Below are 19,273 nucleotides of genomic sequence, written 5' to 3'. Positions count from 1 at the left end.
CCGATGGTCCTGGTACACAAGCTGGGACCTGATCGACCCTGGTCACCTGGGTGAGAGTGTCTGAAGCACCTGGTGTCCCCAGGTTACATCACTGATGATGTGTCCTAGCACATCCAAGGATGTATCTCAGCATCAACATAATACTTCTTTCTTTCTCCCAACTTTAACTTCAATATACAAAGTTCAAAGTAAATTTTATTATCTAAGTGTGTATATGTCACCAAATACTACTTTGAGATTCATCTCGGCCTGAAACATCAGTTCTTAATTTCCCTCCAACGACGATGCCTGATCTACTGAGCTACTCCAGCATTTTGTCTGTGTTACTCTGGATTTCCAACATCTGCAGACTCTCGTGTGATTTAGATATAAGGAAGGGTTGGACAAACTTGGGTTGTTTTTCTCTGCATGTCAGAGGCTGAGGGGTAACCATATAACCATATAGCAATTACAGCACGGAAACAGGCCATCTTGGCCCTTCTAGTCCGTGCCTAACACTTACTCTCACCTAGTCCCACCAACCTGCACTCAGCCCATAACCCTCCATTCCTTTCCCGTCCATATACCTATCCAATTTTACTGGACAGGAGTAAATAAAATTATGAAAGGCATACATAAGCTCAGAGTATTTTTTTCCCATTTCAAATACTAAAGGGCATAATTTTAAAGTGAGAGGCAGAAAGTTTAAAGGAGATTTATGAAAGACATTCTTTACACAGAAAATAGTAGGTGGATGGAACATGCATCTTGATTGGCACAGATATTATGTTGTGTTGATCTGTGTTCTGTTTTACACAAATAACAAGCTAATTAACAATTTGAAATATGGAATGTAAAATGGAAATTGTGTATGATTGCCTTATGATTATGTTATTAGACTGGCAGCCATAATTCAATAGAATAATGATCCAGGAACAGCATTTAAATCCCAGCACAAAATGGATCCACTGCATAAACATAAGGAAATCCGCAAATGCTGGAAATACAGAGCAACGCACACAAAATGCTGGAGGAACTCAACAAGTCAGGCAGCATATATGGAAACAAGTATTCGGCTCAAGACTGAAGAAGGGCTGAAGGACTGTGGAAGGGTCTCGGCCCAAAACATCTACAGTTTATTCATTTCCATAGATGCTGTGGGACCTGCAGAGTTCCTCTAGCATCTTGTATCTGTTTCATTGGTAAATGTCTGTGTGGATCCCAACCCTGAGGCAGGGTTTCAACCTGAAACTTCAAAGTTCCTCATCTCCTCACCACCATCCCCTCCTGTTCACAGATGCTGCTCGACCTGATGCTCCAGTAGATGTTTTTTTTTGCTTAAGATCTCACCCCAGTAGCCTAGGTAATTTTTTAGGTTGAATTAAGTGTGGAATTAAAATGCTGGAACCAATCGCAGTTCAAAGTTCAAAGTAAATGTATTATCGAAGTATCTACATGTCACCATATACTACCTTGGGATTAATTTTCTTGCAAATATCCACAGTAAAACAGAAATACAACAGAATCAATGCAAAACTGCACAGAAACAAAAGACTGCAAAACAATGTGCAGAAGGAGACAAACTGTGCAAATGAGAAATTAAGTAAAATAATATTGACAGCTGGGTTGTAGAGTCCTTGAGAGTGAGTCTGCAAGTTGTGGAATCAGTTTGGAGTTGAGGTAAGTGAAGTTATCCATGCTGGTCCAGGAGCCTGATGTTTGAATGGTGGCCATGAATTGTAAAAAACACATTGAGGTCTCTGATAGCTTTTTGGAAAGAAAATATGGCATCCTTACCAGTCATTAGATTCCAAATTTTTATCATTGTATTTGACTCATAATTGAACCAGAATCAGGTTTAGCATCTAAATCAGGTTTATTATCACTGACATACTGCATGCCATGACATTTGCTGTTTTGCAGCAACAGTACAGAGCAAGACATAAACAATTCTGTATGTTACAAGACTAAATAGTGCAAAAGAGGAATAATGAGATAGTGTTCATGGTTTCACAGAGCATTCCAAAATTTGATAGCAGAGGGAAAACAGCTGTTCCCAAAATGTTAACTGTGGGTCTTCAGGTTCTTGAAACTCCTCCTGGATGGTAGTAGAGAGTAGAGGGCATGTCTTGGATGAGGGTAATGTACAAATGAAGAACAGTTAACAGTATTAACAAATACTGGCTTTCATAAGTATGAAAGACTGCAAATGCTGGAAATCCAGAGGAATGAACACAAATTGCAGGAGGAACTCAGCAGGTCAGGCGGCATCTATGGAAAGAAATAGATAGACACCATTTCGGGCCCTTCATGAGGCATGGAAAGGAAAGGGGAAGAAGAATAATTTGGCGAGGGGGAAGGCGGGAAGGGAAGGAGTACAAGCTGGCAAGTGATAGGTGAAGCGGTGATGGGGGTTGGGGCTCCTGGGCTTGCCAGCTGCACCCATATCCTGTGAACGAAGACAAAAAATGCTTAAAGCTAATTACTTTGGAATATTTTGCCCAACTTCTTCATCCCAGAATCGCCACTGAAAACGGGACGGTCCACTTCCTCCTGAGGGTGCTCACTGGGATCCAGGGATGCAGATGCAGGAATGAAATTTTGTCCTGTAGAAGGTGTTAGACTGCCCTTAATGGAAAAGCTGAACTTCAGGGAAGCCCCACACAGAATGTTGCTCTACTGTAGAAGCCGACCACACGGAGAAACAGAGCAGGAATTAAAGCAATTTGAATTGAAATGCAATAGTTTACATTACCACCTTCTGAAACACCCCCTAGGTGCTTCACTGGAGCATTATTAAACAATACTTGACACCAAACATTTGAAAGGTGTTTCAGTCCTGAATGGAGTAATTACTAAACATCTGTGTGCAGTTCAGCAAACACTAATCAAACTTCACCGATACAACAGAGATACGAGGAAAAAAGTTCTGTTGTACACTCAATTGGGATGAACAAGCTGTGAAAGTTTAAGGATGCTTCTTTCCTTGAAATTGAGAGATACAGCTGGTTTGTAAGCAAGTGCCTCAGATGTAGATATTGAGTATAATTTTGGGAAATCATCAAGGGATAGGGCAAGGTCACAGAATCAAAACACAGTGTCCTTTGTTTAAAGAACGACATGACGTTTTAAGCACAGCTGGAGATTTTTTTTTCTCTCTGACATGACCTCTGTTCCACTTTTCGCATTGCTATAGGCGTTATAAGCTCATCTGGAATGAGTGAATACTTGAACTTGGTGGAAAGACAACTCCGAAGAACCTTTTACAGATTTCTAATTCAGCCAAACACAAAAATGTAGACTGCATCCTACTCACAGCCTGAATGTGCATTCTAAATGTGGTTATTTTTAAAAAGTTTAAATCTAATTTCAACATAAAGAAAATAAACTTCTCCTTAAAGACGTTCTTCACCAGTGGAAGGGTCTGAGAACATGTGAAGATTATGACCTCTTCCCAGTATAACTTACCAAGCAACTGGGTGACCTGTGACTTCACTTTTTCCTCCTGTTCAGAGGTACTTACAGAAGAATAGTAAGTGACCATCAGTCACTCAACTTTCGTCAGCTCTGGAAGTGGTGTAATGTGACCGTGAGCAGGAAGAGTGCCGGAAGGCCCCTGGGAAGCGTGTGCTGTGTGCACCATCAGATCTGTTTCAAGTGCAGCTCTGAGGTGTTTAAAGCTGAAAATGTCGGAACAGTCAAAATAGGGTCACAGGTGCAACTGTCTACCGTGATGCTTCAGAACTGTCGGTTCAGGAACACACAGGCAGTGGGACTGTACGCCCAAGGAATACTGAAAGAGCCCAGAGACCCTGCTTTTCACAGGTCCTCCAGGGTTTATTGAATAATTAACACCGCTAATTGTTGGGGTTTCTTGTGCTGCAGCTTGTCCAGGCTTCATTAGCAAGTTTTTCTCAGATGCCCTGGTCTGTGTTAGTGTTAGGTTTAGGCTATTCCCTTTTCCCTCTTCTACCTTCCGGGAGAACGTTCAGAGGTTTGAATGCATCCAGACATAAGAATGCCTTCTTCCCTCATTGCTGACATACTTTTAAACCAATCGGCTCTTCCATATCCCCTTACCAATATTAATGTATTTGTAATTCTGCCACTCTCTGTTATTCCTTCATTACTGCTTTAGTATTTCTTTTCTCATTGCATCGGACTGCATCACAATCAATGCACCTTTCTGCTGTTTTGCACTCATGGTTATACACTGAGTGGCCACTTTATTAGGTACACCTGTACACCTGCTTTCAACTGCAACTATCTATCAGCCAATCACGGGAAGAGGGACTGGGTACAGTTACATGGAGAATGACCACAAGAAGAAAAAGAATTTTAGGATATATATTATATACATTTCTCTGATATTAAATGTACCTATTGAGAACATGGCATCCATAATCAAAGACTCCTACAATCCAGGCAATGCCCTCTTCTCACTACTAATGTCAATCAGAGGTACAGACACCTTAGATCCTACAACACCAAGCTCGGGAACAACTATTACCCTACAACTTTCAGGCTCCTGTACCAGTGTGGATAACTTCACTCAACTTCAACTCCGAGCTGATTCTCCAACCTGCAAACCCACTTTCAAGGATGCTTTACAACTCATGTTCTCAGTACTACTTTTTTATTTGCGCTGGTTGTCTTCTTTGGGACATTGGTTGTTAGTCAGTCTTTGCTTATGTGGTCTGTTTCGGGCTGAACATCGACAGCCCTCTTTTCCGGAGATGCTGAGTTCCTCCAGTTTTTGTGTGGTGCTTGGATTTCCAGCATCTGCAGGTTTTCACTTGTCTGTCTGTTTATGTATAGTTTTTCAAAAATTTTATTGTATTTCTTTATTTTCCTGTAAATGCCTGCAAGAAAATGGATCTCAAGGTAGAATATTGTAAAATATATGCACTGTGATGATAATTTTTTTTAACTTTTTTACTTTACAGTTTTTTAAGGTACTGCTGCCACAAAAATAACACATTTCGCCACATATGTCAGTCATAACAAACCTAATTCTGATCAAGATTTCCATTAGTTCAAGGTGGTAGTGACCATCATTATCATAGGGGAAGGGCAAGCATGCCATTGCCACTCTGACCGCAGTTACAAACATTGTTACAGCGCCATTGACCCAGGTTCAATTCCACTGTTGTCTGTTCTCCCCGTGACTGCATGGATTTCCTTGTGCTGCTCGGTTTCCTCTACGTTCAAAAGACATACAGATTAGTAGGTTATTTGGCCACATGGGTGGAATTAGGTGGCGTGGACCCATTGGGTCAGAAGGACCTGTTACAGGGCTGTCTCCCTAAGTAAGAAATTGAAAAAATAATCTTCATCCCTTGTAAGCCTCGCCCTCGGCTCCTTGGACATCTGGGTGTTGGAAGACACCCAGCTCCTTCTCCTCTTGTTTCCCAGAACCCCCTTCTCCCTCAGCTTCTCCAACCTTGCCTCTTCTCCTCCTGTGGATAGAAGGCGGACAACGGTCTTTATGGTATATTGACTCCACCGGACTTAAATGTAGATCACCGGACTACAACGTGGTTCAAATTCAAGTTCAAGTTTATTGTCATTCAACCATACACATGTATCAGCTAAATGAAACAACGTTCCTCTGGGGCCGAGATGCAAAACAGTACATATATCACATATAAATTAATATTAACATCATAATATTAACAGATAATTAAAAAATTCTGAAGATGTACAAGTTGACATATAGTTAAATGCACAACTGTATTATTGTTGCTGGCACTGTCATAAACAATGTGTACTGGGTGTTAGCAGGGTGTTCAGGAGTCCCACAGCCTGGGGGAAGAAGCTGTTACCCAGCCTAGCAGTCCTTGTTCCTATACTGTGGTATCTTCTGCTTGATGGTAGGAGGTCAGAGAGATTGTGGAATGGATGGGAGGGATCCTTGACAATCCTGAGTGTTCTGCGAGTAATCAAGTTACTAGTTGATCTAGACTGCGATGACTCTCCCAATGGACCCTTTGAGAAACAGTATTGAATCTTTAGTATTAGTGAAATGAATAGGCCAGGACAGGCCACATATCACATTTCTCATCAGCTTGCCACCCATTGCACAATGATAAACTGTAATTTTGGCCTTTCCAATAACTAGCTTCAAACTACAAACTGCTTAACACACACTTATCACGACTCTTGGTCTTTTTCAATGATAGGGTCATCTTGTCTCGCAGTGACCTTGGAGAGTGCCACTTCAAGGCTGACAGGCTGAGCTCAGGCTGGGACATCTTCATTGTGGGATTTGGCCACGTCTTACTATGAAAGATTATTGGATTGTTGGTTCAGATTGAGGTGACATCTATTCTGCATACTGGCTCACATTCTTAGACTGGTAATGATGATGCTTCTTGCCCTTGTAATTGACAGTTTGTATGTATGTAACCATGGTGACCGTGCATACTAGCAAAGGGTTATAGTCTGCATGTGGCCACAATGGTAATTGTCAGTTAATGCAGAATCACAAATCAGAACATGTGATAACTTATTTTATAAAATATAGAAGGCAGAACATTACGGCAGAATACAGGCCTTTCAACTCAAGTTGTTGTGCCGAACTTTTAGACTATGCTAAGATTAATCTAACCCTTACCTCCTGCAAAGTCCTTCTTTTTTCTATCATCTGTATACCTATCTAAGAGTTTCACAAATGCGCCTAATTTATCTGCCTCTACCACCACCCCTGGCAGGGGGTTCCAAGCAGCCGTCACTCTCTGTGTAAAAAAAAAACTACCTCTGACATCCCCCTCCCCCCATACTTTCCTGCAATCACCTTAAGTTATGCCCATGACAGTGACAGCATCGACCTCTGCAATGGTCCTAGTGCCAGTTTTGGTAGCATAGGGATAAGTTAACTAGAGGCCTCTGTCGGTCAGGGTCGACCAAGGACGTTGCATCCTAGCTGTCTATGTGATATGTAAGCTAGGCCTGTACAATATGGAGAGCAAGCTGTTGCCCATGTGGCAGGCTCCCCTTCTCCGTGCAGCTGATGAATCCAAAGAAACGGCAGAGACCGATACAGTTTGGTACCGGCAGCCTTGCAGGAGTTGCCAGTCAGCATTGAACTCAGCGTAGGATTGCCATAGGGACTTCAGCTCCAGATTCTTTACCCACAGGGTTTACTCCCAAAGCCTTCCCCATGATTGGGTACAGCTGCAAGGCAGTGGAGGTTTGAGATCAGAGTCTTCCTTCTCCTAAGTGAGCTGCCAAATATTAATTGGGGAGATGGTCAGAAACACAGGGTACTCTGCAGATGCTGGAAATCCAGTCTGGGTCCTAGGCCTGAAGCATCGACTGTTTGTTCCTCTCCATAGATGCTGCTGGACCTGTTGAGTTCCTCCAGCATTTTGTGTGTGTTACTGTGGATGGTCAGAATTCATTTTTTCCTGGGGTTGACATGTCAAGTACTAATGGAGATGTCTTTAAGGTGAGAAGAGAAACATTCATGGAGATGAGTAGGGCATGTTTTTCACACAGAGAGGGGTAGGTGCCTGGAATCGGTAGCTGGAGGAGTGGTATGATAATGGGACTTCAGAGGCTTTTAGACAGACACATCACTATGCAGGGAATGGCAGGAATGACGAGCTGGTGTACAGGCAGTACAGACGTAGTTTAAATTGGCATCCTGTTTGGACCAGACATTGTAGGCTGAAGGAACTGTTCCTGTGCTGTACTGTTCTACACTGAGTGGCCTCTTTATGAGGTACACATGTACACCCGCTCGTTACTGCAAATATCTAATCAGCCAGTCATGTGGTAGCAAGTCAATGCATAAAAAGCACGCAGACATAGTCGAGGTTCAGTTGTTATTCAGACCAAATGGGAAGAAATGTGATCTAAATTATTTTGACCACGGAATGATTGTTGGTGATAGATGGGGTGGTTTGAGTATCTCAGAAACTGCTGATCTCCTGGGATTTTCACACACAACAGTCTCTAGAATTTACAGAGAATGGTGCGAGAAACAAAAACCATCCAGTGAGCAGCTGTTCTGTGGGTGAAAATGCTTTGTTAATAAGAGAGGTCAGAGAAGAACGGCCAGGCTGTTCAATCAGACAGGAAGACGGCAGTAAGTCAAATAACCACACGTTACAGCAGTGGTGTGCAGAGAGCATCTCTGAATGCATGTCGAACCTAGAAGTGGATGGGCTACACCAGAAAAAGGCCACGAATATACACAGTGGTCACTTTATTAGGTACAGGAGGTACTGTATTTAATAAAGTGGCCACTGGGTGTATGTTCTATGCTTGGAAGTGTTCCCATACTCAGACTGTATTAGTGGATCGACACAGGCAATGGGTCAACACAGGCACAAACTTGTCCCCAGGGATCAGACCTGCTTCCTTGTGTATGATCCACAGTGGGTGATAACTGGATATCTACAAATCTACAAGTCATCAAGCGGAGGATACACATTATGCATCATCCATGCATAATCCATGTTCTCTGTGCATTGGTGCATAATGTACACTGAGGCACATGATCGCATCGAGCTGCTGTGCACAAGGCCTAATCAGATTTAGCAGTCAGTTTTACTTTACAGATTAATTATTTCATCCATTATAAAGAATGTGTAACATGAATATTGTTCATAATTACAATAGTAGTCAGAAATATTGCGAGTAGTTTACGGTTCCTTATCTAAGAAAGGATGTGCTAGCATTTGAGAGTGTCCAGAGTACGTTCGTAAGAATGATCCTGGGAATGAATGGGTTAACGTATGAGGAGTGCTGGATGGCTCTGGGCCTGTACTTGCTGGAGTTAGAAGAACGAGGGGGGAATTTCATACTGAATATTGAAAGCCCTAGATAGAGTGGACATGGAGAGGATGTTTCTAATAGTGGGTAAGTCTAGGACCAGAGAACACAGCCTCAGAATAAGATGTTTCTTTAGAACAGAGTGAGGAAGTTTTTCTATAGTCAGAGAGTGCTGAGTCTGTGGAATTCATTGCCATAGATGGCTGTGGAGGCCAAGTCATTGGGTAAATTTAAAGTGGAGGTTGATAGGTTCTAGATTTGTAAGGACATCAAAGGTTACGGAGAGAAGGCAGGAGAATAGAGTTCAAAGGGTTAATAAGTCAGGCATGATAGAATGGCAGAGAAGATTTGATGGGTCAAATAGCCTAATTCTGCTCCTATAGTATGGTCTTAAATAGCAAAACCTCCTTTAGGACAAAAAGAAATATTTTGAACAACTTGACTGACTTCATCAAGTCCATTTTATTTTTCTCTGAAAGGCGATGCACCAGAATGTGAAACTTTACATCCTTTTTTGGCATAGGATTGTTAATCCAGACAGATGGGAATAACAAAAAATTCCACCTTCGAACAGCGTCGTGCCTTAGTTTACACAGAACCGCCTGCAGATGCTGAATGTACAAATTACAAGCTTGTTTCTGGTTATTTTATGCCTGATTTATGTTGTTTTGAAATAATACAAAGTTGTCTAACTTCATTTTGCTTTATATTAAAGAACACCTAAAATGGCTTTTGATAAACTGCAGAAGCAGAAAGATTATATTTGATTTTTTGCTGCTTTAAGTTGAGTCTGTATGCTATTTGAACTCAATCACTTTCTGCACCACTCCCTAAACAAGAGGAGAACCAGCCAAATTGTTGCAATAAGCCACGAAGAGAAATTAGATAGCGTTCAGGATGGAGATTCCGAACGAGAGGGTACAGATACTTGAAGTCAGAGAGCACTACATCACAGGGAACAGGCCTATTCAGTCTGTGCCAAGTCCCCTATCAACCTGCACCTATATCATAGCTCTCCATAGTCTCCCATCCTTTTACTTCAAAGTTCAAAGTAAATTTATTATCAAACTACATCTATGTCACCATATACAACCCTGAGATTTATCTTAGAACATTGAATATTGAAATCAACAGCACATTACAGATCATTTGGCCCACAATGTTGTGCCAACCATGTAACCTACTCTAGAACTGCCTAGAATTTCCCTACTGCATAGCCCTCTATTTTACTAAGCTCCATGTGCCTAGCTAAGAGTCTCTTAAAAGACCCTATTTAATCCACCTCTTCGACTGTTGCTGGCACTGCATTCCATGCACCCACCATTCTCTGTGTGAAACAGTTACCTCTGATATCCCCCTGTACCTACTTTCAAGCACCTTAAAACTATAGCCCCTCATGTTAGCCATTTCAGTCCTGGGAAAAAGCCTCTGGCTATCTACATGATCAATGCCTCTTAGCATCTTATACTGTATACCTCTATCAGGTCACCTCTCATCCTCCATTGCTTCAAGGAGAAAAGGCCAAGTTCATTCAACCTATTTTCATAAGGCACACTCTCCAATCCAGGAAGCATCCTTGTAAATCTCCTTTGCACTCTCTGTAGAGAATCCACATCTTTCCTGTAATGAAGTACCCAGAACTGAACACAGTACTCCAAGTAGGATCTAACTAAGGTCTTATATAGCTATAACATTACCCCAATGGCTCTTGAACTCAATCCCACAATTGATGAAGGCCAACACACCATATGCCCTCTTAACACTGTCAACCTGTGCAGCAGCTTTGAGTGTCCTATCGACACGGACCCCAGAATTTCTCTGATCCTCTGCACTGCCAAGAGTCTTAGCAATAATACTATTTTTTGCCTTCAAATTTGACCTACCAAAATGAACCACTTCACACATCTGTGTTGAAGTTCATCTGCCACTTCTCAGCCCAGTTCTGCATCCTATCAATGTCCTGCTGTAATCTCTGACCCCCCCCCCCCCAGACTATCCACAACACCCCCAACATTTGTCTCATCAGCAACCTTACTAACCCACCCTTCTACTTCCTCATCCAGGTCATTTATAGAACTCACAATGAAGAGGAGTCCCAGAACAAATCCCTGTGGAACACCACAGGTCACCAACATCCATGCAGAGTACAAATCTTCTGCAACCACCCTTTGCCTTCGGTGGGCAAGCCATTTCTGGATCCACAAATCAAGGTCTCCTTGGATCTCATGGACCCTGTCTACTTTTCTTGTTGCCCTGGTAAATCCATTGGTGTAACCAAAAGCCCCACCTACCCTGGAAGTTCTCTCTCCCCCATCCATCCCGCCTTCAGTCAGGCAGAAGATACAGAGGACTGAAAACACTTAGCAAAGATTGTTCAAAGATGATTGAATTCCATCACAGACACAATGCTGCTGACCATAGAGGACACCTTCAAGAGACAGTGCAACAAGAAGGTGCTATCTATCACCTAATATAATAAAGCAACCTCATTATGACCTTGCACCTTATTGTCTATCTGCACTTCCTCCTTAACTTTAACACTTCATTGTATTGTGTTATTGTTTTTTCCCTTGTATTGATGACCTGCATGCAAAACAAAATGCTTTCACTGTACTTGTATTAAACAGGAAATATTTTACTCCAGAAATAATTCTTCTTTTGACATCAATAGAACTGATGAGTACAACATCCCTGTAATGTTATATCAAACATTTAGCATGTGCAACGAGCTGCAAACTTGCATGTCAATTGTATTTTTGTACGATGCTAGAATTTACTCTGTACAATCCCTTTTCCACTTTGCACAGTAAAGTTCAGTATATAGTTTGATGTTTTACGTTAAGTGGGCTGGTGTTAAAACTGTTGCACTGACTTGGGACTTGTGTGAGTTAAAACATTTCAGATTCATATCTTATTCACCTTCTATTAACATCTGCTGTGTGTACACATAATGATTTGCTGAGTGGATTTTTCTTCTGTAAGGTTGCAAAAAGTTTACCAACTTTACTGGAATTCTCTGAACAACTGAACATTAATTTGCACATGCAAAACAAAAATTAACTGATTTTATTTCTATTGAATATTTTGCTTCGGTCCGCGGGTGACTGGTTTTGCTTGTTTACAGACTCCTGCCCTTTTTTTTAACTCTGTCATCTTCTCTGGTTCCCTCAAATTAAGTCTCCCTTCAATTCTGGCCTGAAAAGCATTCATTTTAATCACTCCACCCTTGGCAGCTGGGCTTGTGCAAATGAAACCCAAGTCTTTGAGTCTCCTCCTTAACCCTCCCTGTCAAAATCGCCCTTTCCACTTTAAAACCTGCCTCGAATGATTGTGGTTGTCCCTCGTGTCCAACGATGGTGGGAAACCTGTGCGGGAGAGCTTTTAAAGTGGAAAAGCTGTTGCAGGGGGGTTGTTCCACTCTGTCAACCTCAGAGGTCTGAGTCCAGTGATACAAACGAGCATGACAAACTGGGATCTCCCTCAGAGGATGATCATGACGTCTTCTGTGCCTCGTCATGCCCTTCCGCTCTCCCTGGCCATTGGATCTCACTGTGGACCTCATCCACTCAGTCCAGGGAGCTGACTTCTCGTGGTAGGATAGGCATGTCCGTGTCTCACTAGAGTTTGAGGTCACCAGCTACCCTCACCTGATTTAGCCCACTTGTCAATGCAGAGTACCAGCATGTGGCCACTGTCATATTCAAAACGGCTACTTGGAACCACAGTTCAGACCTGGGTGTCCAGCGTGGACCAGAGGTGGTTGAGCTAGCCCCAGAACGGATACAGCAAGCCCTTTCACCAGAAGTGCTACCCCTCCCTAGACACCCCATACACCCCTGTAGTTATACAACACACAAAAAGCCCTTTGAGTTCACCATAACCAAACGTTTGACTGTTTGCCTTAATATCTTGCTATGAAACTTGGTTTCAGTTTTGTTTTGGAGACTTAAGAGACTGCAGATGCTTGAAGCAATCTACCAGAGGAATTCAGCAGGTCCTGTGCAGAAGTCTTAGGCATATATATATATAAAGCTAGGATGCCTAAGACTCATGCACAGTTCTGTACTTGTCAATGTGGAGCATAGAGCGAATTTGTAAAACTGCCAGTAGCAAAGGATGGTGAGGGCTGAGCTCCGCGGGAGGGGTGTGTGACAGGTCGCAGAGAAGGGGTGCTGGGGGGGGGGGTGGGGGTTGGTGTGGGGGCAGGTGCACCCAGCCCTGAGACACCAGACAAGGTCATCTGATTCCAAACAATTGGTTTATTGATGATTACAGAATGTCCCTCTGGTGCTTCCCAATCCTTCCCCTCTCCCTTCCCCTTTTCCCAACACGATTCCCCTCTCCCTGTCCCCTTCCACTCCTCAGTCCACAATACCCCATATCAGAATCAGGTTTATCAACACTCACATATGTCATGAAATCTGTTTTTTTTTGCGGTAGCAGTCCAGTGCAATACATAAAATTACTACAGTATTGTGCAAAAGTCTTAGGCACCTTAGTTATATGCATATGCCTTAGACTTTTGCACAGTACTGTATGAGAGGAAAGGAAATATTAATCTTTCAGGTAGACAGATCATTCAGTTTTGTTTTATTTGATAACCCACTTCAGTAGAGCATCTTGGGACTTGATCTGATATGGTATTGGAGTTATAGAGATTTCTAGGCCCATATCTGGGAAAGGGTGTACTGTTATTGGAGAGGGTCCAGAGGAAGTGTACAAGAATTATCTGGAAATGGAAAGGTTAACAAATGAGCATTTGATGGTTCTGGGCCTGTGCTCACTGGAGTTTAGAATAATGACCTGGTGGGGGGCAGGGGAAGTGTCCGAATCCAAAGAAACCTACCAAGTATTGAAAGGCCTAGAGAGAGTAGATGTGGAGAGGATGTTTCCTAAGTGGAGGAGTTGAGGAGCAGAGGGCAAAGCCTCAAAAGAGAAGGATGTCCCCAAAGAACAGTGATGGGAGGAATTCCTTTAGCCAGACGTTGGTGAATCTGTGGAATTCAATGCCACAGATGGCTGTAAAGGCCAAGTCACTGTGCATATTTAAAGTGGAGGTTGATAGGTTCTTGATTGGTAAGAGTGTCAAAGGTTATGGGGAGTGGACAAGAGAATAGGGTTGAGAGGGAAAATAAATAAGACCATTAGACCTAGGAGCAGAGTTAGGCCATTTGGCCTATTGAGACTTCACCCCATTCCATCATGGCTGATTTATTATCCCTCTCAACCATATTCTACAATTTAAATATTCTCCTCCTTTACCTTCCACTGGGGCACTCAGTCATATTCACTTGTTTGTCCCCCCCAACTTGTTACCCTTGTTCATCACACATTGATAACTCTTCACTGTAACTGTGGACACTGTTCGTCCAGATACTGAGATTTATTCACTTGCCCTTTAACTGTCATATTGTGGTCTTTCTCATCAGATATTATCAAACTTAGCTACTTGGTTAGATGCTTGGATCAGCCACAGTTGAATGATGGTGCAGACTCGATCAGACAAATGGCCTAATTCTGCTCTTATGCTTACAGTCTTATTAATAGGTTGTTTTATTATAAACTATTAAAATATTTGTAAAATTGTTTAGCAGAACGTCACAATCCACCAACAGGACATCAAGAAGTCTGCTTGCTTTCCATTTGGCATGAGAAGTTGACGCAGCGTGAGGTCAAATGTGGGTGATTCGAGGATAGAGGCCGGAGATGGTGTGGTAACATTTCCATGGTAACCGTCGTTCGGGTGTGTACCAGCAATACAGCTTTCCCCACCCATGCAGAAGGAAACATTTCTCTAGAATAGATGCTGCAAGCAAACCTGGCCTTTGTGAAGCATCTTTCCAGCAGAGGTCAGTGATATTCTGCTTTGGGTTTGTCCTCAGCGATCGCTGCTTTCACACTCTTTCTGAAATTTAGATCCTCTTAAAGACCGAACTCGAGTTGAAATTTAACTGCCCAACAGTGAAGAAATCTGACACATAGTCCAGGAATAAACACACATACTGGGAAGGAAAGTTTCCTTCTCTGTGTAAACAGAATTAATTTCAATCCCTAGTGCATTCCACAATGGCCAAGCACTAAAGTGAAGGACAAACATAAAAAATCGGTTAGGTCCCACTTGGACCTGTTAAGTACCGATCTGATTGCCCCATTACAGAAATGTGATGGCTTAGGAAAGGGTGCAGATGATATTTACCAGTATAATGCCTGAATTAGAGGGCATTATCTACACTCAGTGGCCACCTTATTAGATACCCCCTGTTCTTCCACTAGGTGTATGTTCATGGTCTTCTGCTGCTGTAGCCCATCCACTTCAAGGTTCAACATATTGTTCGTTTAGATATGCTCTTCTACACAACATTGTTGAAATATGGGGTTATTTGATCTACTGTCACCTCCCCATCAGCTTTACTCAGCCTAGCCATTCTCCTCTGACCTCTCTCATTAACAAGGCATTTTTGCCCACAGAACTGCCGCTCACTGAATGTTTTCTTTTGTTTTTCACAACATTCCCTGTTAGCTCTAAAAGACCATAAGTCCGTAAAATATGAAAGCAGGACAAAACCATTCAGCCCATCGAGTCTGACCTATTACTTCATTATGCCTGATCCATTTCCCTCTCAGACCCAATCTCCTGCCTTCTCCCCATATGCCTTCATGGCCTAACTAACCAAGGGCCTAATAACCTCTGCCCTAAATATACCCAAAGGCTTGGCCTCCACAGCCACCTGTGTCAATGAATTCCACAGATTCACCATTCCCTGGCTGAGGACATTTCACCTCACTGTTGTGTGTGAATGTCCCAGGGGATCAGCAGTTTCTGAGAAACCCAGACCAGCCCACACTCAGCACAGTCATTGTGGGCCGAATGGCCTGTTTCTGTGCTGTACTGTTCTATTAGTGCATACCTTAATAAATAACCCAACAAACCAGACAAAAAATGATGGTAGGGCCAAATTAGTATCTCGGACATGGGGAAGTTTGCATTGCAATGACTGGCATGTCCTACAAGTGTGCTACAAATTGAAATAAATTACAGTGCTTTTTTTTTGGAGGTGATCACAAAATAGAAGTGTCTTTGATATTAATGAGTGTGCACATAACATATTTTAATGACTGAATTAGTAGTACTGCTTAAAGTGGTGGGACAGTAAAGTAGCGGATAGTGTAATGCTTCACAGTGCTAGCAACTCAGGGTTCAATTCCCGCTGCTCTCTGTAAGTAATTGCTCCGTTCTCCCCCGTGACAGTGTGAGTTTCCTCCCACGTTTCAAACATGTAGGGGTTAGTAAGGATTAGCAAGTTGTGGGCATGCTGTGTTGGTGCCAAAGGCACAGCGACACCTGCGGGCTGCCCTCAGCACATCCTTGGACTATGCTGGTTGTTGATAAACCACCCGTTTCACTGTACTTTTCAATGTTTCGATGCACATGTGACAAATAGAGCTAATCTTCTATCTTATTCTTAGAGGAAGGAATGTGAGAGTGTGGAACGAGGTATCATAGCAAGAGTTGCATGCAAGCTAGATTTCAAAGTTTAGGTGAAGTTTGGATAGGTACGTGGCTGGTTGGGCTATGATCCCGGTGCTGGTAGATGGGAGTAGGCATGGACTAGATTGGCCAAAGGGTCTGTTTTGTGCTGCACTTTTCTATGACTCGATGCACCTATATGATATCACAAAGGTATCAAAAACAAGAAGACATAGATTTAAGGTGAGGGGAAGGAACAGCTAGCATTTCGGGTCAGGACCCTTTGTCAACACCAAAATATCAGAAGTTTATTTCCCTCCATAGATGCTTCCTGATTCACTTAGGTCCTCCGCCACTTTCTGTGTATTGCTCAAGATTTCCAGTATCTGCAGAATTTCTTGTGTTTTCTAAGTTTTAAAAAGGATGTGAGGAGTGGTTTTTTTTACAGAGAAACACTTACTCCTCAGATCCCTTTTAATGATACCTGGAACATACCTCTGTAGAAAACAGTGGAATCACATGCAGTTACCATGATTAGGAAGCAGACAGACACAAATAAAAAAGGCAAGTCCTAATGCAGGCAACTGTGATGAGCACAGATGGGTTAAAAGGTGAACATGGATGTAAAGGGCTGAAGGACCTGTTTCCGTGTTGTACAGTTCTGTGATACTATGCCTTCAGTTGCGTGATGTGGATTTATTTTCCAGTTGGACTGTAACAGTAACTACAAACATATAAGTTTTATTCTCTCCAAACACTTCAAGAAATCATCAAGAAATTTCCTTTCTAAAATGAAATAAAGTGGAATTTATCCACATCATATTATTTTGAACAAAGCCAGTACCAGGCACCTAGTGTAAATAATGGATTTCCATCATAAAATACTATCAATTAGTGTATCCTCCAAATCTTCATTTTCATGGTAACATTCAAAGTGATTATCAATACCTTCAAATTCTTTGTAGTTCCTAACTTATTGAGGTTGTGAAATTATTTAATTTTAACTAATGACCATCTCTGGCATCTCCGAGGCTGAATGCTTGAAACCACAGTGAGCAAAACAGTTTAGAATTGTTTTACTGCTTATTTCTCACCAACGAGTGACAGAAATCACTGCTTTTTGAACACAAACACGTGCACCAATGCTATTTGAAAACTGTTCACTGTAAGCAGCGTGGTGTCTGATAGCCACACAAATGCAAGCGACTGACGCTATTTAGAAAATGTTTGACAAGTCTCCTGTTCCAGTTAAGCCGCATAGTGTCCCAATTAAACAAAGGGAGTCTCAGCTATTTCTCAATTATTTTTAATTCTTTAAGAGTTGTCCCCAATTAGCTGATGGCCCAATTAACCAAAATCTACTGTAGTTTTAAACACCTTTAATCTATGATGAAGTCTCTTTACCAAGACCAAAATCTTTTCTCCAGCTGTGTTTTAGCTGTTCAAGTGTGTCGATTGAGGGTTTATTTTCAGAATAGCTCCTTGTTCCGGTTACGATATGAAGGTGGGTTTCTTTCACTGCCCCCCCCCCCCCAAAACACCAGCAACTCTGTGATGCTGAAATTCTCTCTAGGCTCATGCATTTGAAAGTTGAGCCCCCATCCTATCTCTCTCTTAGTTTTTCTGCCTCTTTGTGTCTCTGTCTCGCTCTCTCTCCCTCCCTCGCCCACTTTCTGTCCCTCCCCCTCCAGCTCTCCCTGTCTTTCTCTCTCTGTCTCTGCTTTTCCCCTCTCCCTCCTCATCTCTCCCTCTTCCTCTTGCTCACTGCCTCCCTCTCTTCATTGTCTTCTCTCTGCCCCTTTGACTCCTTCTCTGTCCCCCCTCTCTCCCTTCCCTCACCCTCTGCTCCTCTCCCCTCCCTCTTTTCCTCTTTCTCCCCTCACTTTCTGCCTACCTTTCCCCTTCTCATCCCTCTCTCTCCCAGTCTTTCTCTGTCTCTCTCTGCCTCTGCCTGTCTCTCTTTTTCTTTCTCTCCCTCCCTCTGTCTATTTGTCTGTCTCTTTCTTTCTCTCTCTCTCCTTGTCTCCCCCTCTCACTCTCTGTCTCCTTCTCAGCCTCCCCCTCTTTCTCTGCTTTCCTCTGCTTTCCCTTCTCACTCCTCCCATTACTCCTTACATTACACATAATGTTTTGCGAACAGCGACTTCGCCCTAATGACTGGCACACTTTCTCTGCTTCCCTCTGTCTTTCTGATTCTTTCTCTCCCTCTCTCTCCCTCTCCTCCCTCTCTCCCATCTCTTTCTGTCTCCCTCTGTCTTTCTGATTCTTTCTCTCCCTCTCTCTCTCTCTCTCTGTCTCTCTCTTCCCTCCCCTCCTCCCCTCTCCCCTCCCCCTCTCTCTCCCCTCTCCCCCTCCCCCTCTCCCCTCTCTCTTCCCCCCCTCTCCCCCTCTCTCTCTTCCCCCCTCTCTCCCCCTCTCTCTCTTCCCCCCTCTCTCCCCCCTCTCTCTCTTCCCCCCTCTCTCCCCCCTCCCCACCCCTCTCTCTCTTCCCCCTCTCTCACCCCTCTCTCCCCCTATCCCCCCCTCTCTCTCCCCTCTCTCCCCCCTCTCCCCCCTCTCTCTCCCCCTCCCCCCTCTCTCTCTTAGCACTTTCTGGTTGGGGGTAGATGAAGCATGAATATGATCCAGCCAATCTGCAAATGGGGCAGGGCTGTAACCCATCTGTGTAGGGAGGGCCAGACCATTTGCTTTGTATGTTTTTTTTTACTGGGATCTGTGCCTTACGTGCAGCTGAAATCATTTGGTATATGTAGCGTCTTAGGAGAGATTCGGACACTTGTGCTGTGCTTTCAGAGAGAGAGAGAGAGAGAGATCCTGTGTTTTTGACTGGAAAACAATCAGCTCAGCTGTTTTGGAAGTTTGAAACCCACTCTTCTGCAGCTAGTTTCCGTGCGCTTTTTCCTGGAACGGCTTCCGATACCAACTTTTCCTTTGGAATAAAGTTCGGGATGGCGGAGCTCTCTGTCAATGACCACTTGGAGGGAATCCTGTCAGATTTTGAAGGTCTGTAGTACTTCTGTATTTACATGCTAACCTCACCTCAGG

At 43.1% G+C, this 19,273-nt stretch overlaps 1 protein-coding gene across 3 annotated transcripts in view; it reads left to right on the top strand.

The window, feature by feature from the left end:
• Window positions 1-19,273, top strand: part of LOC132399123 (septin-9-like) — a 434,472-nt gene that overhangs the window by 5,074 nt on the left and 410,125 nt on the right. Inside the window, exon 2 of one of the 3 annotated variants that reach the window (XM_059979124.1) lies at window positions 14,355-14,609. In XM_059979124.1, the coding sequence (XP_059835107.1) occupies window positions 14,564-14,609 (46 nt within the window). In that variant the 5' untranslated portion in view covers window positions 14,355-14,563. Of the gene's footprint in view, window positions 1-14,351; window positions 14,610-18,960; window positions 19,232-19,273 lie in introns of those variants that run through there. The other 2 variants (XM_059979123.1, XM_059979122.1) reach the window with 2 other exon arrangements.

Source organism: Hypanus sabinus, chromosome 9, assembly GCF_030144855.1.
Source record: "Hypanus sabinus isolate sHypSab1 chromosome 9, sHypSab1.hap1, whole genome shotgun sequence".
Taxonomy (NCBI): Eukaryota; Metazoa; Chordata; class Chondrichthyes; order Myliobatiformes; family Dasyatidae; genus Hypanus; species Hypanus sabinus.
This window is presented reverse-complemented; position numbering and strand designations above follow the sequence as displayed.